Source organism: Periplaneta americana, chromosome 1 (assembly GCF_040183065.1).
Source record: "Periplaneta americana isolate PAMFEO1 chromosome 1, P.americana_PAMFEO1_priV1, whole genome shotgun sequence".
Classification (NCBI taxonomy): Eukaryota; Metazoa; Arthropoda; class Insecta; order Blattodea; family Blattidae; genus Periplaneta; species Periplaneta americana.
Genome location: NC_091117.1, coordinates 204,795,474 through 204,822,086, shown reverse-complemented (window position 1 = coordinate 204,822,086; position 26,613 = coordinate 204,795,474). Strand labels below are relative to the sequence as shown.

General features: G+C 31.5%; 1 protein-coding gene across 1 annotated transcript; it reads right to left on the bottom strand.

Annotated features, from left to right (window-relative positions):
• Positions 1-7,458: 7,458 nt before the first annotated feature.
• On the bottom strand, positions 7,459-25,559 carry LOC138709514 (uncharacterized). The gene is made up of 5 exons (XM_069840338.1): positions 25,498-25,559; positions 21,882-21,948; positions 14,065-14,098; positions 10,358-10,507; positions 7,459-7,833 (listed from the first exon to the last, which is right to left on the bottom strand). The coding sequence occupies exons 2-5, from the start codon at positions 21,930-21,932 to the stop codon at positions 7,661-7,663; spliced, it is 408 nt and encodes a 135-aa protein (XP_069696439.1). The 5' UTR covers positions 21,933-21,948; positions 25,498-25,559; the 3' UTR covers positions 7,459-7,660.
• Between the last annotated feature and the right edge of the window lie 1,054 nt (positions 25,560-26,613).

Below are 26,613 nucleotides of genomic sequence, written 5' to 3'. Positions count from 1 at the left end.
CACTTCAATAACAAAATATCATTTACATCCTTTACATACTGTGTATAATTATCGTCTATTAGTAAAGTCCTTAAGCCTTTTTTTTAAATACGTTTTTGGTTTTTGGTAAAGCCTTTAATAAGTCTGCAGGTAAAGCATTCCAGTCCCTGATAGTACGATTGAGAAAAGAAAACTTTCCAGTGTCCGTCCTCTGTCTTCTTTCCCTCAATTTATATGAGTGGTCGTTCCTTGAAGAGTAATTTGGCGGCTGCAACCTATTTTTTATTTTTCTCCAGGCAGGTTCACCTCTGTATGTTTTGAACAGTGCGCATAATCGAATTCGCGTTCTCCTGTCCTTGAGTGTGTCCCATTTTAATGGTGAATTTTTCCGACAACACTTGAGAGCCCGTTTTTTGAATCTTTTCCAGTGTCTTAATATGTTCTAATCTGTAAGGATCCCAACATGCAGCACCATATTCCATATTGGTATAACATTATAAGTAGGGAGCGGATTTTTATGTCATAAAAAATTTAAATATATTTATTTTTATGTGCTAAAATGTACGAAAATATTTGCTAAAATAAAGAAAATATTTTTTTTAAATATGACAAAAATACCTTACTTAGCTTGAAAAAAAAAAAGATGTAACTAGGTACACACCAATCACACTTGGGTATAATTTGCTAGTAGTTGTCCGAGAATTGCAGTGAACAACAAAGATCATTTCCAAATTCTCCATCACAAATGCATGCCCATTATCTCTGAACAACGACTTATACTGTGAAAACTATCTTTCCACATCACAGGACGTCAGACATGCATATTTAAAGAGAGGAATGTTACAAACACCTACACCGTCAATTTCACCTACAGGCACACCCTCCAATACTTGAGCAACTTTACACATTTTTTTATATCCACTGTTTTGCCGTGAATGCACACGTGAAGCAGCGGCAATGTGCTTGTTTCCAGACAAATGTTGGGTTACCTGGGAGCTCTGATCTGCACTTGCTGATTTACCACATGGTTAGCAAAATAACACTTTTCCGTCGGTATAAAAATGTTTTTGATTTCATCTACATATTGCTGTAGACGCGATCTTAAACTCGATTTGATTTTAGGCATCTTAAGAGGCTAATATACACACGTCGTAACGTAAAAAAATGTTTCTAGCTACTGACTGACAATGTCGGAGAAAAGCTTCCTATAGCGACGTCATCACGTCTACACTACGCAGCTTATGCTTATGGTCCGATAACGGGGAATCACAACAAGATGTATTTCCTCACTTCATAGGCATGAGCGAGAGGCGAGAGATTTGTTTAAATTAAATGTTTATACCCGAGCTCTTATCCGTTGTGTTTCACAAAGAAAGCGCGGAATGAAATCACCTTCAGCAACAATAAACATTCCTAATTATGTGTTCCAAAATCTCTCCTTCTTGTCCATGTTAATTTATTCTCATATAATAACACTGATATGCTGCCTAACAGTTCTCTGAACTTGAGGCGACACTATTACAAAAATGGATCATGGATACACCACACAGCCCATAGAAACATGAAGCAAGCAAGAATCTTTAAAAAAAGATAACGTATTTCTGAGTGATATAATTGATTTAGTTTTAAAATATTTCAAAGTTCTTGTAAAAAATATATTTAATTAAAAAAACTCCAAGGTTTATGTGTTTATAATGCATTTCCTGAAAATATGTATTTACATAAATTTTTTGTGAAAATATGTGTTTTTATGTGAAATAAAATTCTGGTTTTAAACTTGAAACTTGACATTCGGAATTTTTATCTTTGATAATTGTGTTTTATCACACGCAAGAAAAATATTTAATTACATAGGAATCCGCTTCTTAATTATAAGACATAAATTATAGTTGGAATATCTAGTATAGCGGTGCTTTTATCTATAGCAAGGTTACTGCAAAACTCAACCGGTTGTAACAGCAGGGTAATTTTCTGATAAATGATACATACAAACATTCTGCTGGGGGCAGATAAAAAAGTTATTTTTTTTTCTTCCAACATGTAAATAATATCAAAAGAAGAGCTTATACAAATTTTGGCCACTCGACCGCAATTACGAGGCCGTCCAGAAAGTGATTTTCCCTGGGGCTGTTTACAGAAGAAAAACACAATTGCAAGGAAAAATTTATTGAAACAGATACAGCAATTGTTGCGCTATTTGTCAACATAACCCCCACTAGAATTGTGACAGTTGTTATACTATGGGATCAGTTTTTGTATCCTTGTGTCTTAGAAATCATCCATCTCGGATTGGAACCAGGGTTTGTCAACAGTCGCATCTCTCTGTCGATCCCTTTGATGTGACAAATGTTTCAGTTCCGGTGGGAAATATTTTGAAAAATTGCTCTACAATTGCCGTGTCTGTTTCAATAAATTTTTGCAATGAAATTGTGTTTTTTTCCGTTAACGGGCCATGGCGAACTTATTTTTTACGGCCCTCGTAATTGCGGTCGAGTGGTCGAAATTTCTACACGCACTTCTTTTGACATTATTAACATAGTGAAAGAACAAAAAAACTTTTTCACCTGACCCCATTAAAATTTTTGCTTGTAAGCTAAATTGCTTCAGTTGTTCACTTCTGTAAATTAGAAGTTATAAAAGGAATATCTCATCTCAATAACACTATGCTTAAAATTCTAATTGAAATTCAGCATGTGTTTCAATAAAATATTTAAAACTAGCCGTACCCGTGCGCTCCGCTGCACCCGTTAGAAATAAATATAAAGCAATTACATAATTAAAATAGGACATTTGATCCAGGGAACATTCGTGTTTGATAGAAGGATAAATCGTTTACTACGTTACTTAATTTAAATTGTATTAAAAAATTAAAATGCGATCATTTTGATCTAGAGACCTCTCATTTGGTCTTAAAAATTATTTTAGGAAATACAGGAAACGAATGCCTATCAAGTTTTCTGTGCATAAGAAGCTATTTTAATCTTACCTGTCCTCGATTCACTCAGAACTTACTGTAATAACATTATAGCATTACGTCCATCTAGAGAAACTACACTTTCCAATGGTGAATTAATAATTAATTGTACAAATCGGTTAATTTAGCTTCCGATATTACTTCATAAAAACACAGAAACATTCTGTGTAGGCTATGTTTCATAGCTTTCGATTATTGTTGTCTAAGGCCCCTTATAGACGAAGTTATTTGTTTTTTATTTCATTACACCGCCTTAGATGGCGTTATTATAATTTTGAAACTCATTTACCTCATTAAATATCAGTCCTATCAAAATTTTTCAAGGAATAAAACTTATCGGAAATTATTTTTAAAGAAACTTTTGTTATGTAATATTTTTCATGAAAATTAATAATAAGCGAGATATTTCGATTTATTTAATTCAAGCCACCTTATAACACCCCTTTTAAATAAAATATTTTGAATGCCGTATATCCTAAATTCTAAGTTACAACGAACTTAATTTATATCCCAATTTTCAAATAAATCGGTTCAGCCATTATCACGTGAAAAGGTAACAAACATCCAGACAGACAGACAGACATACAAACAAAAATTTCAGAAAAACGATTTTCTGTTTCAGGGCGGTTAATTATATATGTTAGGACCAATTATTTTTGGAAAATCTAAAATTACCAGAAAAATTTCTGCTACAGTTTTATTATTAGTATAGATAAGAAATCGCAGTTCACATGGGATTAGTATAGGTCATTGCTGTTTACAATTAATATAATCCAGTATTAGTGAAGTATAAAGACGTTATGAATACTGACTCTGTCAAATCTAACTCAACAAGCTATTTACGCTTATTATCAAATATTCACTTGAATTGTAAGTAGTAAGTGGAAAATAATTCAGGAATTTGCTAGGATCAGTTCAAGTTCTGGTAATTTCAACAGAAATACTTAGAAATATAGTAATAATGCTTTATGTTTTTCTGGCAGAGTTAAGGCATTGATGCCTTCTCTTATAGTCAACCACATTTTATATTCAAAATTATTCCACCGAAAAATGTAGTATTATTAAATCCTGATACACCAGCAGGACCTATGTAAACCGGATAAATCATAAGAGTTGAGTAGAAGTGTTTCAAAATGATACTAATTCTGAATTTTGTAATAGGCTTTTTCTCTTGAATTTAATTTTATGGTAATAGTCGTGTAAAATATAATAGGGGAGTAGTGGGTACAGTGAAACACAAAATATTAAGACATAGGGTAAACTAGGGTCTGTTGCACAGTCGGGCATGTTGGACACTCTGTACTTTAACGTTTTACCTCGCCACTTGTGGACACCACATTCTGCTAGAAGTCAATGAAGGAAGTAGCCACGGGTGGGGCTACTTCCGTCATTGACTTCTAACAGAATGTGGTGCCCACAAGTGGCGAGGTAACACGTTAAAGTACAGTGTGTCCAACATGCCCGACTGTCCAACAGACCCCAGTTTACCCTATATATGCAAGTGATAATTCAAGTATTTTTAACATCAAGTGCAATAGAAATAAACATTAAAACATGGAGTATAATAATACATTAAGAAAAATGTTAATAGATGAAGGACATAATATACAATACGTATTAGTAAAAAAAAATGCAAATGTCTCACTGTTCCCATTCAGGAGGGTACTGTGAGACATCACAATGTCTATTAACGGACATTGAAATTATGTACATTTATTTCAAAAGAAAACAAAAACTTGCTGTCTCTTTATCTTGACATGTTCTGTAGGCTTATTTAGAATCATTTTGATGTCTGACTTCGAAACCTTTGAAACAACTGGAACCTTTGGAAAAGTGAATTTTCCATGACATTTTAAACTTTTGCGAAAAAATAAAATGAATGTTTGGAGACAACAAAGCTTATAATTATAAGAATTCAATGTAATTCTTTCTTATTTTTTAACAATTTTGTTAATTTTTTGAATAATATTTTATTTATGAAACCATTAAAATGTAATGTATCCATTATTTTAAGCTACAGTTCCTAAATTGGTTACTAGTATGTTCATTTTTAATGTTAGTTGCTGGTAAATGTAATATAATTACAGTTTGTTTTTGCATATCATCGGTACATGGGGACAGTGAGACGTCTCAGTGTACCCTTCAATGGCATGTCTCACTGTTCCCTTTACGCATAGTTCATTTAAAAATGACGCCATCACTTCAAAATTAAAACAAGAAAGGCGAAACTTTGCCAAACATAATCTCAAATACCATAGTATTAGTTAACAAAACATTCATATTTATATCTCATTTGTATATCCAATATAACCTTCTTTAAACACAAGCCAAAATTTTACTTCTAGAGTGAAAAATTACGAATTATTTTTTCATCACTCACCTTCATAACTAGAATCAAATCGAGTTTTAAAATACTGTTACTTTACTCATGCAACATACAACTCCACTGTTACCAACATCTCAAAATCAAAATTTACCATCTAATAAAAATTGTCTCACTGTTCTCCCTGTCTTACTGTACCCACTTCTCCCCTATTTTAAAAATAAGAATATTGTTCCTTTTCGTACAATATCATTTATTACAAATTGAATACCTATGGTTCATACGAATTTTTTTAATTAATGTTATTTCATATACGATTGTGCTTCAAAATGTAAGGTAACAAGAGTCTCATTGCGAAACTTTATTTCACAGGCAGATATACTGATACGCAGTAGTAGAAAACTCGTACCCATTACTTTTCAACACAGCCACCATGCTTGTCCAAACATTTGTTCCAAAAATAGACTAAGGTATCTATGTCTGTATAGAAGAAATCTGCTTCAAGGCCCTGAAGCCACATAACGACGTCTTTCTGAACGGCCGTATCTGTGTTGAATCGTTTACTACCCGGGTGCTTCTTCAACAGCCCGAAGAGATGGAAATCACTGAGTGCCAAGTCGGAACTGTAGGGAGCATGGTCTATTACCTCCCACCGGAAGCGCAATAATAATTCACGCGTCTTGTTAAAATTGTGTCTGTACAGTACTTGACCCTCGTAACACATACTGCTTTTCACTTAAAGTTCTCTCTTCAAGCGGTTACAAGTTATCCTTAAAAATCACTGCCTTGGGTACATAACTCATCAGCTGTATTCAAAAGTGAAATCCCTAAGTAATTATGTCGTTCGTTGCTGTCACGATTTTAGTAAATATTAAAAATTTCTGCTATTAGCCATTCCTCCTTTATTTTTCCTGAATTCCTAATGATTTTAAATAATATTGTGGGAGTTTTAATCTTTCATTTTCTTCCCCCATATTATCGTAGCTCAGTTTTATATTTTTATTTCAGGTGGCTTTCTGTTTTTCCTGCCCTAACACAAGGCCGTTACACTTCAAACCTATCGAGATTCTATATTGTTATCTGCAATTTTGTTTTAATTTTTCGCATACTTTTAACTCTAAAATAAATTTGATCCGTCTGTTTTTTTTTATAGAAATCTAATATCGGCATATTAAATAACGGAATATTCTAAACACCATTGTGTTAAAATTTATTAAAAAAAAAAGGTTATATACCTTGGACAGACGGCCCCTTTTCGACGCGGTGTTGCGTCTTCATCAATGTCCCACGAACTACTAAACAATTTTAAGTTTTTAACAAAGTGTTAACGTGAACTAGAATCAATGGAAAGGAAAATGTTAATCAATCTCATTTCAAAAGCATATATTACGCTATAGGCCTACCTAAATCGAAATAGTAATATGCGTTACAAGAGCGGTATGTTGAAATTTTCATGTTCGAGGAAAAGTTTGAAAAAGCGAAACGTAGTTGAGCTTTTTTAATTTCCGAGAATTGAAAGAAAACATACCGCTCATGTATCGTACACTAATTTTTGCGAAGATCGTTTATTACATACCTGAAAGAGGAATTTCTAATTAGTTGCAATGAAATCTCCATCTTGGTTTCTGTTCAATGACGGCAAATTTTCAAAACAAATATATCTATCTTCAACATTGTTGCTTTAAAATGTTTTCTGTGTTTACTATACTCCAGCAGGCCGTGATATACGTCTGTCTTTTTTCCCCCCAGTCTATGATGAGTCTGGAATCTTGTTGATTTTTTCACGGCTTCCTTAATGTTACTTGCATCACGAATGCAGTAACTTTAGTGGAGTTGTAGAGTTTACTTAATTTTTGCAAATATTTAAAAACAATAATTAACAGTGCAATTTAGGTGAAATTGCAGTGGTAAGTTTCCAATTTATAATTATTACTATATTAAACGTGTCTAAAAATAATATGTTAAAAGCCTAAAGCAGTAAAATCAATATGTCCCTTAAGCGGTAAGAAGAGAGAAATTGTTATGTGTGTTAGGTTGGGAATACTGAATGTGGAATTTTAGACTTTCCGCGGATTGGTTTTGTGCGGAAACCAAGCAAATACGCACGATCTCGCACAAAAAGTTTTTACTGCAGTTTCATGCAATAATGGACAATAAAAACACATACCACATTGAAGAGTTCATTTACTGTATTATTAGTACAAGATATTTATCTACATTTAAGTAACAGTGCCTTCTTATAAAACCGGTGCATAACCCACAACCATAAATTAATTTGTTTCTATCAAATTGTTAGAGGTTTAGCATGGAATATAAACTGTGAAATGGCCATAAGAAAAACAAGAAGAAAGTTCCCATAGTGCGAAATATAATATAATATTCGATTAGCCCAGGTTTCTCAATCCTGGTTCAGTGTATGTAAAAAAGTCTTTGAATATTTTCAAAACTCCTCTTCCTTCGTTAGCGAACTTCAGCATTTCATCCAAAACAGGCAAAGTCTCAGTGTAAAATAGAAGCAGTTCATCAGAAATCGTTTTCAAAGCTGTTGCATTTTTTTCTGAAAGAATTAAAAGTTATTGTTAAAATGGTAGTAATTGTAGAGTAAAATTTTCATTTTTGCAGTAATGTGTAATCTGATATAAAATATTTATTGAATTGCTATTACGTACAGGAAACTACCTGAGGATAAGTTTTGTTCCTTTGTTAATTTTATTCTATATGTGGTCTTCTCAATCAAGTATGAGGTTAATTTGTGTTCTTGGTATTTCTACTATATCAACAATACGTACTCCATGTATTACAAGACTAAATCAACTTTTGTATACCGGTACGTAATATAAATGGCGCCTTTGGAGAAAAATGATCATAAATATAGGACCCCATTTAATTTTATATTATTTATCTCTCAACTTTTACACAAAAATTAATTATTCACACAGAGCCTACTCGTGATAGTTGTATCCACAAATTTACAACTTTTGGTCTGTATTTTGCTTATTGAACTGTCTGAAGACAGGTTTGCCTGAGCGCTTTACAGAGGAAAGTAAAGAGACAGACGAAAGAGGTGGTATATGCCGCTTGGTCGAGCTATATTCAGGGATGGCCAGCACTGATTCATTAGATAAAGGGAAGAGAAATTATTAAAACTGTATCCATGTTAATTTTTAGTTTTGCCTGAGAAATATAAGTGCATTATAAGAATGTAAGTTTTAATTTTAATGCTCATTTTTCACAAGTTTGATTTATTTTATTCAAAAGAAATATTTTCTCAACTTTTCGTATAGAAAAGTAAAATTTTCAGGTATAGGCATATTTATTTAGTAGCTTTACAGAATGTTTTCGTAAATCTAATACACCGTATATACGTATTACTGAAGATAGTGTATTCAACATTTTGAAAATATTCGCTTCGAAATTGTTTGTAAGGAAATTAATTAAGAAAGCAACTACTGTTACATCATAAGCAAAAGATACGTGCCCATGTGTTGTAAAAATGTCAGCTCTATAGCTTCAGCAGATTTCGAGGAAATAATTTAATGTTCTGATGATAGGAAGATGCTCACCATTATCACCTTAAAAGCATAATGCGATAAGAGTTTTGTTATGTAATATTAGTTACCTTAAAACATGTACAGCACCTAGGTAACTTTACTTTGTACTGTAATATTGTTTTGATTAGTTTATTGATTACTTTTATAAGGCTAAAGATACCATCAATATCAATTCCAACTTATCATGTAATACTCAATCTCTTTTCTTGTGATATCACTTTCTTTATGAATGATGTGTTTCCTCCATTTAGTACAGTATAGTTGTACTACTATGGAATTTATGTGAATATTCCTTCTTAACTCTTTATTATGTTATTAAGATTTAAAACACAACTGCAATATTAAGAAATTGGTATTAGTACTTTTGTTTTACAGACAATATAATAATAATGATTTATTTAATCTGGCAGAGTTAAGGCCATACGGCCTTCTCTAACACTCAACCAGGAGTAAAAACTGCGTTACAAAGCACTACATATTTACAAAGTACACTACAATTTTACACACAAAACTGAACAAGATAATAATAATAATAAAATGTAAACAACAAGTAAGAAGAAATCAGACATAATATATAACATAGAGAAAGAAAGGAAAAAGCATAATAAAATGTGAACAGGAGGTCAAAAATAAATGAGGCATACAAAGTATAAAAAATAAGACAATTATTGATAATAATAATAATGATAATAACAATAATAATAACAGGCATAATAGTAATAATAATACTAATAGTAGTAATAAAATAGTGCAGTACAAAGCATACAATGAATACAATATTTTTAAGTACACACAGTAAGGAAAATTATGATTATATATAGCTCAACTTATGACATTATAGATATACCATTATCGGAAAATATGAAAACAAAAATATAAAATAAGTTAAATATCACTAGAACATAAAAAATGTGAATACGTGGAAACATGCAATACAACACTTGTCATGATAGTAAGTTAGTTTGGGAACTCGTCATAAGATAATTTTCTAACTTGGATTTGAAAGATTTCAACAGATAATATCAAACAGAAAGAAGCCATATAAAAATAACGACATAAAATTTCACGTTCCGTTTGAAGTTTGTGCACCTCTGTTTTCTTAATCCAACAGGTTGCTTATTCATATACACAATCCTTCCTCTTTCCATACTTAGCGCTTGGTGCCCGCGCATGTCGTCAAGGTCAGAAAAATGCGCTTGCTTTGTCATCACTGGTATAGATCATTTAAATTATGCGTTATGGTGAAAAATGGTCATAAATGTAGGACACCATATAATTTTATATTATGTTTATCTCAACTTTTACACAAAAATTAATCATTGAGACATAGCCTATTCGTGATAGTTTTATCCACGAATTTAGACTACAACTTTTGGTCTTTGTTCAGTGAACTGTCAGAAGACAGGTTGGACCCCACAAGTGACACCATAAAACATCACTCATGAGGCAACTGGGCCAGGAAATAATGGGGTGGGGTGGCCAGTTGCTTTCTCCCATCTTTTGATAATGACATTTTTTTTAAATATTTACCTTCGACACTTTCAACAGACTCTTTCATATGCTGTAGAAGATCACGTCCTCTGCCTACTGTAGCAATTAGGTTATTTGCAACTTCTGTACCCCAATCTGGAAATTTCTCACTAATAGCAATAATGTGCTGTAGTAGTTCTCCGTTGTTTCCTGAAAATATAAATTGGTTCATTATTACTGCAATTAGCGATCGTACTAAGTCGTCATAAAATATATGCTATTGTACCTTAAAGCATGCATAAATAATGCTTAATTTAGTGTCCTGCAATATTCGAACTTGAGGGAGGCAACCAAGACATTGAAAACTTCGTCTAATTTCATATGAAAAACTGATCGCAAGATTTGTGTAAAAATTCTCAAGTGATTAATACATGAGTGGAAGACAGCGAATATTTTTTACAACGAATTGGAACAAACACGACAGGCTTCCTTCTGCAGAGCGAACATGGGCGAATATCGAACTTCACCATACTCGACAAACCCGAACCGAACAAGGCGCCTGTAATGCACGACGTTAGCTTAAGTTACAAATACAAACGGGCTATTCCATATGAAATCGATCAGTAAAAAACCTCGCATTTTTTTAATACTCTAATTTTTTCCATATTTATATAAGTTGCTGAGGACAGTGCATTTTCAAAAATATACTATCGAAAGTCAAACGGTTTTCGTACTATTGAGCGACAAATTTAGCATATTTTATAAAAACAAGCCTCTTTCAGCGCTCAGAACTCTGGAACCATTTACTGCAGAACATTGAACGAGAGCTCATTTTGAAGCTGACATTTGGTAGGTTATGATAAGAAGTAATCCTCATTTTTATTATATACAGAGAGACAGATTATCTGATTTTACTTACTTTTAGGCTTTTTGCCCATTTGTAAAAATGTGAAGAAAAAAAAATATTGAGAAAAAACTTGCATTATTACGATGGATTCGGCATTATTTCCTTAGTGGCTCGGCAATAAGTTTCGAGGGTATTAAATAAATTATTTTCACACGCCTGGACTTGAACGGCCCAGTACAGAAAGCACTGGCCGAGAGCTGAAGATAAGCGAGCGTTGGGCGTCATTTTACTCCTGTGTTTATGAAAACCTGTGATAAAGCTACCCCAGCTATGCGCTACTAGACGAAACATCACGTGTTTGTCTCCTGGCCTTGCTTGTCTGGGCTAAATCCCGCCTCACAGTCAGCTGGTTACTTCACGCGCGTACTATTTTTTTTTCTTTATATGATATTATCAATATTTTCTTATTAACGATGCACCAGTAAAAAATATGTGTTTATTTGTACTTTCAATGCGGAATCTAACCATATACTTTAAAAATATTTTTTCGTGGGCAAAGGCGTCTTAATGAAGAAAAATCTAAATTTCCCAGTTTCCATAAAAAGTAAAACTGTTTACATGTCAATATAAACTTTAATTTCTCAGCATCAACATCAACCATGATTTTGATCATTGGGTGAAAGGATTTCGGAGTCACAACATTTTTAAAGTTGCTCATTTTATGAAAATACGATAAATTTAAATATTTTTAATTTAAACACTATGAAGTTCTGATGCCTCAAACTTTGCACAAAGCATTGTATCACAGTTGGCAACGAACAGAAAAAGTTTCATTGTATTTAAAAATTGCAAGGTCAATTTTCTCTGCATTTCAGTCGATTTGAGATGGAATAGCCCATATATGTTCTTATTTCTGTTGTAGTGTAGTTGATCAAGTGACTGATACCCAAAAACACATTTTACTAATGATTTGTTATTCTAGATAACAAAACAGTAAGATTGTAAAAAGAGGAATATATTTGTAGATCCCGTACAGTAACTCCCATTATCACGACAGCAAGTCAGTTTACATCTATAAAATTTATTACAACCATTCGTCATTTAAATATATACGCCTAATACATACTCAAAACAAAAAATTTTCAAAATAGGCTATATAATTTAAAGCTCCTTCTCCTTACCTTTCCGTCCTTCATCGATGAAGAATTCTTTCAGTTGTATCTGAAGGGGATTTAACTGATCTGGAGTGCAGGAAAAATCTGCACTTGATTGGGCCACTTGAATTATCTCTAAATATCACGTGTGAGAGAAATCTATTGGAAAAATTTCCAGGAGCCTTCTATGTGCAACAAGATCATTTACGTGTTTAAATGCACCAAACGAATCCCTTACATTCACTATTCGTCATAGGAAGCAATGCTAAAATTTTCATAGTGCTTAAAAATACATTACACTCGAAAGATTTTTGACATCGAATCCAAGCGGTAATTTGATGTCTGTCAAAGCATCAATGATCTCCATTTTAAAGACACAATCAATATTGCACGGCATAATCATATTTTAGAAGATTTGTGTGATAGGTCAACATAGCAGGAACGATTCACGGAGTATTTTCAGCAGGATAACTCCACAGCTCATACTGCTGACAATAAGATATCCATGACGGAGGTTCGTCGCGCGTTCGGGGAGGCAAACAGCGGCAGTAGCATGTCGGTCTTACCGCTAATCGGCCGATTTCCTGTACGTTTCATCTACGTTCAGTGATACTCTCTCTACCACATTCATATAACACTGTCTTTAAATAACAAATGCTAGGAAATAATTAACTGGCATGTTGACAAATAATTATTCGTCAAGCTTCAATAAACGTATTTATTTACATCAAAATATGCAATTGTTGAAAGAAATAATTTTGTGTAGAACGAGCCAAAAATTATTGAATATTGATTATATCGGATGTATTTAAAGGCAACAGTGAAGCCGAATATATTATACGATCATAGCACATATTAACTCATTCTTACACCTGTAATGTAGGCTAATTTTATTATGAAACGTATTATTTGGTGATAACTAACCTAAATCGTAATTTTGTCTAATAGTTCATAAGCAAAAAATGAACACAATCTTATTTTAAATGACTCGGCACAGCATCTAAGTGATTTATTAAATATATCTAAATGCATTTTTGTTTAAGTCTTTCTGACCTGAATTTATTTATTGGTGCACAATGTCATAGAGACACCATTGAGGAACAAAAAAACAAAACAATCCTCTTCCTAATAAAAACTAGGCCAAGGAACTCTCGGGTCCTGCACTCTATCGGAAAAGAACAAAACTGCTTCTGAGGATATCAAATAGAATCTTGAGGCAAATCATATGAGTAAAAAATTACAGAAATATTAGTGATTCCAAATGGACTCATTCGAGCGGAAAGTGTTAACAGTTATGTACTAGTTGAAGTAATGACTTTGAAATATTTCTTGTATTAGCTACTTTTCGTATCCAGATTATTTAGAAACAAAAAATGTCTTCATATAATGGTAATGAAGCATTTCAGAAAACTTAAATATATTTTACAGGCTGTGGGCCTATCTGGAATGGAACCCAACTTTCTTTGGGAAAAGCTCTCAGCGATTTTCTTACGTTTGAAACATTTAATGGTTTAAAGTTTCCATTGACAGTATAAGCCTATACTAATTATTAAATTTAAGTGTATCAAAATATACTACACATTACTTTTATATAATACAATTATTTATACATCAATATATATGCCGTAGTTTATGTAAGTGATGAAATGACGTAATTAATGATATATTCTGAAATGAGGTTGGAAAATGAACTAACTAGATTCTTTAGTTTCGTTAGATTCATTCTATCGCTCCTCGAAAAGAAAAAGAAACATCACGTAACTTACTTTCAGTCAAACTCTTCAGTGCCAAGATATTATCCTGAAAAGGAAATATATTGAAAAATGAAATACATAATTTAAGATTGTGTCTGTAACTTAACACAACATTAATGTTATTATATACGAAATACAGATTTTAAGATTGTGTCTGTAACTTAACACAACATTAATGTTATTAAATACGAAATACAGATTTTAAGATTGTGTCTGTAACTTAACACAACATTAATGTTATTATATACGAAATACAGATTTTAAGATTGTGTCTGTAACTTAACACAACATTAATGTTATTATATACGAAATACAGATTTTAAGATTGTGTCTGTAACTTAACACAACATTAATGTTATTATATACGAAATACAGATTTTAAGATTGTGTCTGTAACTTAACACAACATTAATGTTATTATATACGAAATACAGATTTTAAGATTGTGTCTGTAACTTAACACAACATTAATGTTGTTATATACGAAATACAGATTTTAAGATTTTGTCTGTAACTTAACACAACATTAATGTTATTATATACGAAATACAGATTTTAAGATTTTGTCTGTAACTTAACACAACATTAATGTTATTATATACGAAATACAGATTTTAAGATTGTGTCTGTAACTTAACACAACATTAATGTTATTATATACGAAATACAGATTTTAAGATTTTGTCTGTAACTTAACACAACATTAATGTTATTATATACGAAATACAGATTTTAAGATTTTGTCTGTAACTTAACACAACATTAATGTTATTATATACGAAATACAGATTTTAAGGTTGTGTCTGTAACTTAACACAACATTAATGTTATTATATACGAAATACAGATTTTAAGATTGTGTCTGTAACTTAACACAACATTAATGTTATTATATACGAAATACAGATTTTAAGATTTTGTCTGTAACTTAACACAACATTAATGTTATTATATACGAAATACAGATTTTAAGATTGTGTCTGTAACTTAACACAACACAGATACAGATACAGATTTTAAGACTGTGTCTGTAACTTAAGGGAAGAGGATGGTATTTTTTGGTGAAAAATGAGTAAATTTTCAAAAATCAATTTTTTTCCTTAAAATACTCTGTGATATGTGTAGAATACATTGTATAATATTTTGTGGGTATTTGTGTCCTTATCGGTTGTTGAGACGCCATTTTTAAACTTCCTGCGCTCTGGATTTTTAAATTACACCGCACTTTGTTTGTTGTTTCCTGAACTTCATTTTTTTTTTCAAAACCAAATTTTTCTTTAAAATACTCTGTGATGTGTGTGGAATACATTGTATAACATTGTGTGGGTATCTGTGCCCTTATTGGATGTTGAGACGCCATTTCTAAAGTTCCTGCGCTCTGGATTATTAAATCACACCCCCTTTGATTGCTGTTTCTGGAGCTTTATTTTTTTTGCTACATAGCCAGACAAAAATCGATATAATTTTTGAACTATTAAAGATATATGAATGAAATTTAGAATACACATTCTCTAGACTACTAGGAAACTTTTCTCTGTAATGGAATTTCCCTAATTGATTTCATTTTAAAAATAAGTCTCTCTGTTCAAGAAAGAAAATAAAAAAATGTTATTAAATTTTAATTGTTTATTTTACAAATGTAGGAACTAATAACAAAATTCTGTTATAGACAGTTTGTAGAGCGTGCTTTTACAAATAAATTGTAACATTGTGTTTGAATTTATCTTTAAAAATGGCTTAGATATATCGAGTTTAGTAAAATCCTGCATTGAGTACATTTTTTTTTTTCAAATCTGGCTCCCAAATAATTTATTCAAAATATTTATATTTTGTTGAGTTGCTATAGCCGTGAGCTCTCTACGTACAAAAAATTAATATTTTACACCAAATAGGAAAAAAGTTTTAAAAATTACCATCCTCTCCCCTTAACACAATATTAATGTTATTATATACGAAATACAGATTTTAAAATTTCGTCTGTAACTTAACACAACTTTAATGTTAATATATATGAACTGCAGATTTTAAGATAGTGTCTGTAACTTAACATTACATTAATGCTGTTATATACGATTTACTTTTCCGTACTAATAATATTTGAACTTCGCAAATAAATGTTCCAAGATATCCTGACAACAGTGTCGTTTTCCTGCTAAATATACAGAGTGTAACTGAATGACTTTTCAAACTTTTGGGGGGATGTGGAGAGTGATATGGTGAAGATTTTTCACCCAGAGACCCATGACCGGAAATGAGAATTGTTGTATCTACATCCATGTGAGATATTGCTTTTCTGTTCGTGTGATGGCGAACTTTACGCATTCAGTAGGCTAAATTAAAAGTCAAAGTAGTTTGAAGAATTTAATTGACAGTTGTGTTATGTGATGAAAACACTAATTTCACATGCAACTCGCGGAATAATAATTATATTTCTATTTAAGCATAGCCTACTATAATACGCTAATTACATGTGACGTTACTGTATCCTTGTAACATATATGAAAGTACTGCTATTCATTATGTTGTTCCAACTATCGATTTCCAACTAAGCATTTGCGATATCGATGAATATGGTACGCACAACAATATGCAAGCCTTGAAAGCAGCAATCCAAAATGGCAGGCGCGGATTTTGAAAGCGAGATTGATTTCAAAATAAAAACGGAACTTCAAACATTCCACTTCGAACCATTCTCCAGATAAATTTCACATACTGTACAATTAACAACATGTATTTAAAATAAAATAAATTGTGTTCAAGTGAATTTTAATTTTCTAATGAATGGAGTTTTCCTGTGTTTTAAGGGGAGAGGATAGTATTTTTTGGTGAAAAATGAGTAAATTTTCAAAAACAAAATGCTTTAAAATACCCTGTGATATGTGTTGAATGCATAGCATAACATTTTGTGGGTATTTTTGCCCTTATCGGATGTTGAGTCGCCATTTTTAAACTTCCTGCGTTATGGATTTTTAAATCACTCGCCCACTTTTATTGTTATTTCCGGTAAATTAAATTTTCAATTTTTTTTTCTTTAAAATACCCTTTGATATGTGTGGAATGCATTGCATAACATTTTGTGGGTATTTGTGCCCTTATCGGATGTTGAGACGTCATTTTTAAACTTCCTGCGCTATGGATTTTTAAATCACTCGCCCACTTTTATTGTTGTTTCCGGTCAATTAAATTTTTAAATTTTTTTTTCTTTAAAATACCCTTTGATATGTGTTGAATGCATAGCATAACATTTTGTGGGTATTTGTGCCCTTATCGGATGTTGAGTCGCCATTTTTAAACTTCCTGCGTTATGGATTTTTAAATCACTCGCCCACTTTTATTGTTGTTTCCGGTAAATTAAATTTTCAATTTTTTTTTCTTTAAAATACCCTTTGATATGTGTGGAATGCATTGCATAACATTTTGTGGGTATTTGTGCCCTTATCGGATGTTGAGACGTCATTTTTAAACTTCCTGCCCTATGGATTTTTAAACCACACGCCCGCTTATCGGTTTCCAGTAACTTCATTTTTTTTTTTTTTGCTACATTGCCAGACAAAAATGAATATAATTTCTGAATTATTAAAGATACATGCATGAAATTTAGAACACACATTCTTTAGACTATTAGGAAACTTTTCTCTGTAACAGAATTTTGTTAGTTGATTTCATTTTAAAAATACATCCGTTTGTTTGCAAGAAAAGAAATCAGAAAATTGTTATTAAATTTTAATTGTTTCTTTTACAAACGTAGGGATTAATATCAAAATTCTCTTACAGACAGTTTGTAGAACATGCTTTTGCAAATACATTGCAAAAAAACTGTTTGAATCTAATCTTTAAAAATGATTTAGATATATCGGTTTTAGTACAATCCTGCATTGGGTAGCCTATATTTTTTTTCAAATTTGGACCCCCAAATATTTTTTTTATATTTTTATTTAGTTGAGTTGCCACAGCTATGAGCTCTCTACATACAAAAAATTAATATTTTACACCAAATAGGAAAAAAGTTTAAAAAATACCATCCTCTCCCCTTAATGCAGTATGTTTGTTACTTTGAGGATAAAATTTCCAAACTAAAGACCTGCAAAATAATCAATAAATACTGCTTAGACGCAAAAGTCAGAGTCCGTGGATATAGCAGAGTAGCGCAATCACATAGTCGGCCGCCATTGTTATTACTTTTCAACATGCGTGGGACAGGAATATTTAAAGTAAAATTCAGATACTTTTAATTTGAAGGGCGAAAACTTCAAAAGGATATTCTTATATTTCAGAACATTATTGTCAGTGAACATGCTAAAGAACAAAAACCTCATTTAATAATTATTAGATCATAAATATACATTTAAGTGTCCAATACATTTCTTCCTACACAACACAATTGTAGGTACAACAGCAATATAAACTTAATAAATCACAAGTAACAAATGAAAACAACAATATTGCAAATAAAACAATTAGAAATCTAAACATTTCCAATTGCATTTCTCATGCAAACCCTACAGCTTTCGCATTTAAGAGGACACTATACTGAAATTTCTCCAAGTTCACAATAGTGAAATCAATAACTACCATACTTACGAAGCTAGATTCACCAATGTTTGACCACTGGTACGTCTGCTTAATAGTATGTATGTATGTATGTATGTATGTATGTATGTATGTATGTATGTATGTATGTATGTATGTATGTATGTATGTATGTATGTATGTATGTATGTATGTATGTATGTATGTATGTATGTATGTAAGTATGTATGTATGTATTAACACTACAATTGAGTATACACCCGGTGGCAGTGATATATAATATACAATAATTACAATTACATGAAATAAAATAAAATAAACGTAAATGAAATAAAATAAAATAAACGTAAATCTATAAATAGTAGATGCAATAAAGCTAGGACTATAACTAAAAACTATTCTATAATAACGCCTACGATAAGCAAAAGTAAATCTAACTTATAAGTACTTCTATTTCACCGAACTATTACCAATTTAAATAATTACATATCACCTTAATTAATTACATACCAACTTAATTAGCCTACATATCATCTTAATTAATTAAATATCACCTTAATTTATTTACATATCAACTAAATTACATATCATCTTAATTAATTACATATCAACTAAATTATTTTACATATCAACTTAATTAATTATATATCAATTCAATTAAGTACATGACACAAGTTAAATAATTACACTGCACCTCCAATTACATTTTCAGTCTAATCTTCTCAACCTTCCCTTAAATGTATTGATTTTAAGAGGACCACCCTGAAAGATTGCCGCAGGTAAGGTGTTGCAGTCTACTATTGTGCGGTTAACAAAAGAAAATTTTTCTACGTCCGTTCTTTGTTTTCTACATTTAAACTTCCTAATATGATCAGCCCTTCCTAAGTATGATGGTGTTACTAATCTAGCATTGATATCGGTCCATGCTTTGTGTCCCATTTGTGCCTTAAACAATGCGGTGAGTCTGATTTTTCGTCGCTTTGATTTGAGAAGTTCCCACCCTAAGTCTTTTACTATCTGCTCACCATGTCCCTTCCCCATTTTGACATATTTTGCTGCCTTGCGTTGGACCTTTTCTATTGAATCGATTTGGTTTTGTCACAACTTTTTGGTGACAAATGTACAAAATTTTATTGGTCTATGCTAAGTGGTTTGTATTATATTAATATTTTATTAAAATATTGATTTGCTTTATATAAAAAGTCGCTTGCACTACAATTTACATCATTCTTAAGTGATATTCACGTATATAGATCCTTGCTTACATGGGATCAAAGCTCCCTATAGGTGTTTGCTTTAAAATTGATCAGTAAATTACTAGAATTTTTATTATCAAATAAAAGATAAAAAAATATGTTAGTCATAAAAAAATTCCTAGTAATTTACCCATTCACTGTACAGAAAAACTCAATAGTAATGTTTGTTCCGATGTATATAAAGAATCATATAAGTGAATAGCAATTAAAAATAATGTAAATTGTGGCGCAAGGTACTTTTTATATGAAGCAAAACAATATTTTATTAAGATATTAATAAAATGCAAACCACTTATCATAGAGGGATGAAAAAGTTTGTACAGCTGTCGAAAGAAAAGGTGGCCGCTCTCTAGAAACGAAGTTTCCTTCGGGTATCTCCGCTACATTTCGGAGACAGGCGATGTTACATGTTGTTGGATCACGTTGCCTGATATCTACAGTTATAATTAAGGTATTCTCCGTCTTATTGTTACAGCGTAATGGTAGCGTTTTGGCTTAGTATTCGTGCGGTCGTTCATTCAAACACAACGTAGTGCTTTTTATATATTTTTTTTGTTTTTAAGAGGGAAAGAGAGAATATAATTGCTCCTGTCTCTTTTATGACTGTTTTAGTAAATAACATAGGATGCATGAATGTATTATGCTATGATTTTAGAATTATTATTTAATATGAGATTATGGCTGCAAATGGAAAGAAAGAAAGAAAGAAAGAAAGAAAGAAAGAAAGAAAGAAAGAAAAAAAAAAGAAAGAAAGAAAGAAAGATAATATTCTAAAAAAATACATTTCGTGGCATAAACACAAACAAACTTACTGGCATCTGCCTTAGAAAATTTAAACAATTAAAAGTTAAAAAAACAAAACAAAAATCCACGATTCAATATTTAGTCCATCTTCCTCCCATCAAGATCACATCTTGCAGTAGAGTAGGCATGGAATCGACTAGTCGTTTCAGTTCCTTGGCATCCCTGGCATACTGAACGACTTTCCACAAATCATCAGAACGTCTTGGAGGGGGATTGGGCCAATTTTTGCACACATTTTCTTTACTTGTGCCCCTGTAACTCAGTCGGAAGGACGTTGAAATTTATATGTCAACGTCTCAGGTTCAAATCCTCGTCACTCCTGTTCTTTTTATTGTGTTACAAGGTAGTATAATGTAATAATATCAGAAGAAGAAACTAACACTGTATTGTTTTAAATCTAACATGAAATTTATTTTACTTACATCGCTAAAGAACGATAACAGAATACAAATAATAACTTGAATATTATTTATATTGCTAACAGACGATAACAAAATAAAATGATAACTTCAATATTATTTATGACGCTAAAGAGCGATAACGAAATATAAATGATAATTTGAATATTATTTATATCGCTAACGAACGATAACAAAATAAAATAATAACTTGAATATTATTTATAACGCTAAAGAACGACCAGAATATAAATGATAATTTGAATATCATTTATAACGTTAAAGAACGATAACAGAATATAAATGATCATTTTAATATTATTTATAACGCTAAAGAACGGTAACAGAATATAAATGATAACTTCAATATTATTTATATCACTAAAAACGATAACAAAATACAAATGATAACTTGAATATTATTTAGATCGCTGACGAACGATAACAAAATAAAATGATAACTTGAACAAGACTCGAACTCACAACATTCAAAACATTAAGCGAGCTCTCTATCGCTGCTCTACGAGACGCAAATATTGAGTAACTCCATAGTTTCGAAACTCCTTCTACAAGTGCATTGCATCGTACAACATCACCGTGATCCGAAGTGGACTTAGAAATTATTCGCTGTTCACGAGTGCGGACACTTTTTTTTTTTTTTTTGACAACTTTACATGTGTTATTATTAACCAGATATACTAGTGATAAACATTGTCAGTTTTAAATCCCCTTGATGACAATGGATTTTAAATTAAATCTACGTAGGCAGTCGCTAAAATATTTTGCTTCTAACAAAAAAAAAAAAAAGTTACTTCTGTTGTAAATGTAATTTGATACTTACCTTCAAACAAGCAAACGTAAGAAGACTCACGAAAAAAATTCTGTAAATCATCCTGAATTCTTTTTCCCTAGAAATGAAACAGTACAAATTACGGTAAAATTCTTAATATTAATATTGCTATTATTTTTATTTTTATTATTATTATTATTAATTTGATTATTGTTATTATTATTATTATTATTATTATTATTATTATTATTGCGGAAGGACACTATTTGCATCCCCTACGTTTTGCGGATGATTAGGTAGTTACAGCACAAGAGGGTGAAGTCCATACTACATGTGCAGCCAATCATTAAAGGAATATAATATAGCAATGCGGAGTAAAAATTAAGTTTGAAAGAAGAAATTGTAATTATTTTTTGTGGGGGAAAATAAAAAGGTGAAGAATTATAAACCATTACTTGTGCAATTTAGAGTCCTGTTTTGAAAGTGGAGAAATATGAAACTTGGAAGTTGCTTAAATAATTAATAATGAGAGAAATGTGATTGGTGTGTTTAATACAGTCCATCATCAGTAGTACGTGAATAATATTACTTTAAATATTATACAATAAAATATTCTACGAAGAGGAGAACTGGACAATTAATAACAGTCATATTAATATATTAACAGCAGTTGAGAAGAATTTCTTTAAAAAGTCATCCAGAACATCAAGGTGAGAGAATGAACACAGAGATACGAAGAATAATGGCAGCAGAAGACATAAACACATTAGTTGATGGAAGAAGACTTCCTGGTAGGGGAACATCAGAGGAATTTGGGTTGGGAGGGTACCAGAATTAAAAAAAGAAATGGTGAGTGGAAGGGAGATGATGATATTGACGTCCACCACCAATCAGGTGCATCAGAACAGGATGTACGTATGTAGTAGAAATATTTGAAGAAGCGTCGTAAACAACATTATCCCGGATTCTTTTGCAATTGACTATATATTCTTTGTATTTTTGTTGCATTCGTTTGAACAGAGAATTCAGTAAAGAGGAAAGATATTTCAATATTTATTTGTATGATTGTTTTTTTATTCATTTACTTACTCATTTACTTAGTTACTTATTTATTTATGTATTCACTTATTTATTTATTTGCTTAATTACTTACTTAGTTACTTATTTAATTATCTATTTATATATACATATATATATATATTTTATTTATTTTATTTATTATTTATTTATTTACTTATTTACTTAGTTATTTAGTTACTTATTTACTTCGTTTATCTATCTATCTATCTATCTATCTATCTATCTATCTATCTATATATCTATCTATCTATCTATCTATCTATCTATCTATCTATCTATCTATCTATCTATCTATCTATCTATCTATCTATCTATCTATCTATCTATCTATCTATCTATCTATCTATCTATCTATCTATCTATCTATCTATCTATCTATCTATCTATCTATCTATCTATCTATCTATCTATCTATCTATCTATCTATCTATCTATCTATCTATCTATCTATCTATCTATCTATCTATCTATCTATCTATCTATCTATCTATCTATCTATCTATCTATCTATCTATCTATCTATCTATCTATCTATCTATCTATCTATCTATCTATCTATCTATCTATCTATCTATCTATCTATCTATCTATCTATCTATCTATCTATCCATCCATCCATCCATCCATCCATCTACGTATTTATTTATTTTGCTGTTCAACAGCCTGGGCAATAATACTTCAGCACAAGGTAAAAATTACAAATAATTATTAAAATTAGAGACAACTACAATTACACAATAATGACAAAATGAATAGATAACTGCAAAATACATGATGCAGAAAGCTCAAAAACAACACAAACGAATGAAATTGAAATGAATGTGATTTTAATGAGTATGCTTAATATAAGAAGAACCAAACAAAACGGATCGAATTAATACAATGTCAATTGGCAGCTTTCATTCATCTGACAACTGGAGAGAGAGATTTCGTCTTAGAGGTACAATTTTTTTTTATTTGAAATCTTAAACCATTCGAAGAGGCCCGAATTTAGATGTTGCTTATGAAGGACTCACAATCATCACCCTTTAAGGCTTTACAAATGGATATGTAGTCAAGTTCAAGACGCGTAGCATAAAGTCTAGAAAAGTTAAAATATTTACAAGTACGCTCATAACTGAAAACAGATGAATTTGGTAAAAACCCAAAAGCACATAGGGACATAAATTTTCTATGAATGATTTCCAATTTAACCGAATCAGTAGAAGTAATATAATTCCAGGCAACAAATGCATATTCAACTTTAGATCTTATTAATGCATAGTAAAGAATTATTAGAAGAGTAGCAGGAATAGAAAAAGAATAAGTTGTAGTCCTTATAAGTCCGAACATTCTAATGGAATCATAAATATTTTGGACATGATTATGAAAATGTAATTAGGTATCGAGTAGAACTCCCAGCTACTTCAGAAAACTTTCAATCACATAAATTAAGCATGTTCCACTAGTTGATAATTAGAACCTTACAGATTCCGTTATCCAAAGAGAAATAAAAATATACTGGCATTGCACAAGAAAGGAGAGATAATAGAACAATAAACTTTATTATTATGGTACTACTATACTTGTGGGCCCCACGAAGTCAAGATTTAACACCATGCGATTTATATCTATTGGGGGCACTTAAAATAAGGTTTATGCGAAAAATCCACATAAAATAAATGAGCTTAAAGACTATACAAGGGCTATAATCGAGTCAATCAGTGAAGCATAACTTCATAATAGTACATTATGCAACGAGCCTATAATGGTAGTAATTAAGACGCAAGTATGTTTATGCTCGACCATATTTCTAACTTGAAATTATTCAAAATTGTCATGTTATGGTTATGTGCGAACTGACCCGAATTGTGAGATGTGCGCAGACGCGAAAGTATTGATTTTTTTTCCGAGGCCGAATGTCATTGACCTTGATAGAGAATAAGATGAAGTTTAGTCTGATATAACCTGGAAATTGGTTTAGAATTGAAAAACGAGATGACAAATTGAATTTATTTGAATATTATTTACAATTAATGCTAATTATTACAGTAACAGAACATAACCTTCTGCGACAGTATTGGATTTCCAGCCTCCGTGACTTTTCGCTAATTGTCTTTCGATTGCATATCCGAGAATAATCGATACTTGCGGTTTTATAACGGTACAAAGGTGACTTGTCATTGGCTGAACACCTGAACTTTAATGAATAGGTGTACTTTAATGAGGTGCATTAAAGGGCTACTGCCAGGTGTATAATTACTATATTTCGGCATGGTCGAGCATAAAGTAATTAACAGTTTCATAAGAAGGTATCAACAGTGTGTAGTAGTTGGTAGGGGTCATTTTCAACACCTGCTTTTAGCTGGGTAAGTACAAATTCCTATACCGTACTAAACGTTTCAGTGCCGGCAGACCGAGTGGCCGCTTTTCCACAGTTAACTCCTAGCGGGGGGCCACCGGAAAATGAGAACCGCACAGCTAATCAAAACAGTTTCACTGTAAAATCTAGCTTCAACATTCAAAATATTTGAATACCTTATGAAATAACGAAATAAGGGAACTATTTAAAATATATTACAACAGGAAAGGTGTTGTTTATACTTACAGAACTGTGATACACCGGTAATTTTAGAGAGTCTCAGAGTCAGTCTCTTAACTTCGTTCTCCAGAGGTACTGAATATGGCCCGCAATTATATATGCTGGGAATTTTTTCGTGAACTTCAAGTACTTATCAAAAGATCATATTGTTTAGCAATAACTGGTCAAAATTATGATAAATTAATGCAGCCACAATATGAATAATGCAAAATATGATAGGATATGAGAGCATGAAATACATTAAAGGTGATATGTTACAGTTATATGAACACACACAGATATAATGCAAATTTAATATTATCTATCTTTTGACCTTGTGAGAGGTCACTGACGAAGCAACAATACATGTCTGTTCTATGCCCGGTAATTACTACTGTCATTCATTGGTATGTCGTGTCACTTAGAAAACTTTTATCAATTTCATGTTATTACTGTTAGATGTAGGAATACACCCTTATTGTTTTTATATTATGGTCTCTGGTTTCAGATACTTCAACTTCACTATTGGTATAACATTATAAGACATAAATTATAGTTGGAATTTCTAGTATTGCTTTTATCTCCAGCATGATTATTGCAATACTGAACCGGTTGTAATAGCAGGGTCATTTTGTGATAAAAGATAACAAAAAAACATTCTGAAAGGGGCAGATAAAAATGTTAATTTTTTTCTTCTACCATGTTAATAATGTCAAATGATATGCTTACACAAATTTTGGCCACTCGATCGCAACTGCGAGACCGTACAGAAAGTGGTTTTCCCTGAGGTCTTTTACAGAAAAAAGTATAATTGCATGGAAGGATTTATTGAAACAGGTACAACAATTGTTGCGCTATTTGTCAACATATCCCTCACTAGAATTGAGACATTTGTCATACCATGGGATCAGTTTTTGTATCCTTGTTTCGTAGAAGTCAGCCACTTGGGATCGGAACCAGCGTTTGATAGCCGTCTGTACCTCTCTGTCGATCCCTTTGATGTGACAAATGTTTCAATTCCGGTGGGAAATATGTTGAAAAATTGCTCTACAATTGCCGTGTCTGTTTCAATAAATTTTTCCAATGAAATTGTGTTTTTTTTTATTAACGGCCCCTGGCGAACTTATTTTTTACGGCCCTCGT

Bases quoted from the DNA above. Each gene is read 5' to 3' on its own strand.
- LOC138709514 (XM_069840338.1), bottom strand. From the start codon at position 21,932: ATGATTTACAGAATTTTTTTCGTGAGTCTTCTTACGTTTGCTTGTTTG. The intron at 14,099-21,881 runs GTAAGTATCAAA...TTTCCTTTTCAG, and splicing joins TTACGTTTGCTTGTTTGAAG to GATAATATCTTGGCACTGAA. The intron at 7,834-10,357 runs GTAAATATTTAA...TAATTCTTTCAG, and splicing joins GTCTGTTGAAAGTGTCGAAG to AAAAAAATGCAACAGCTTTG.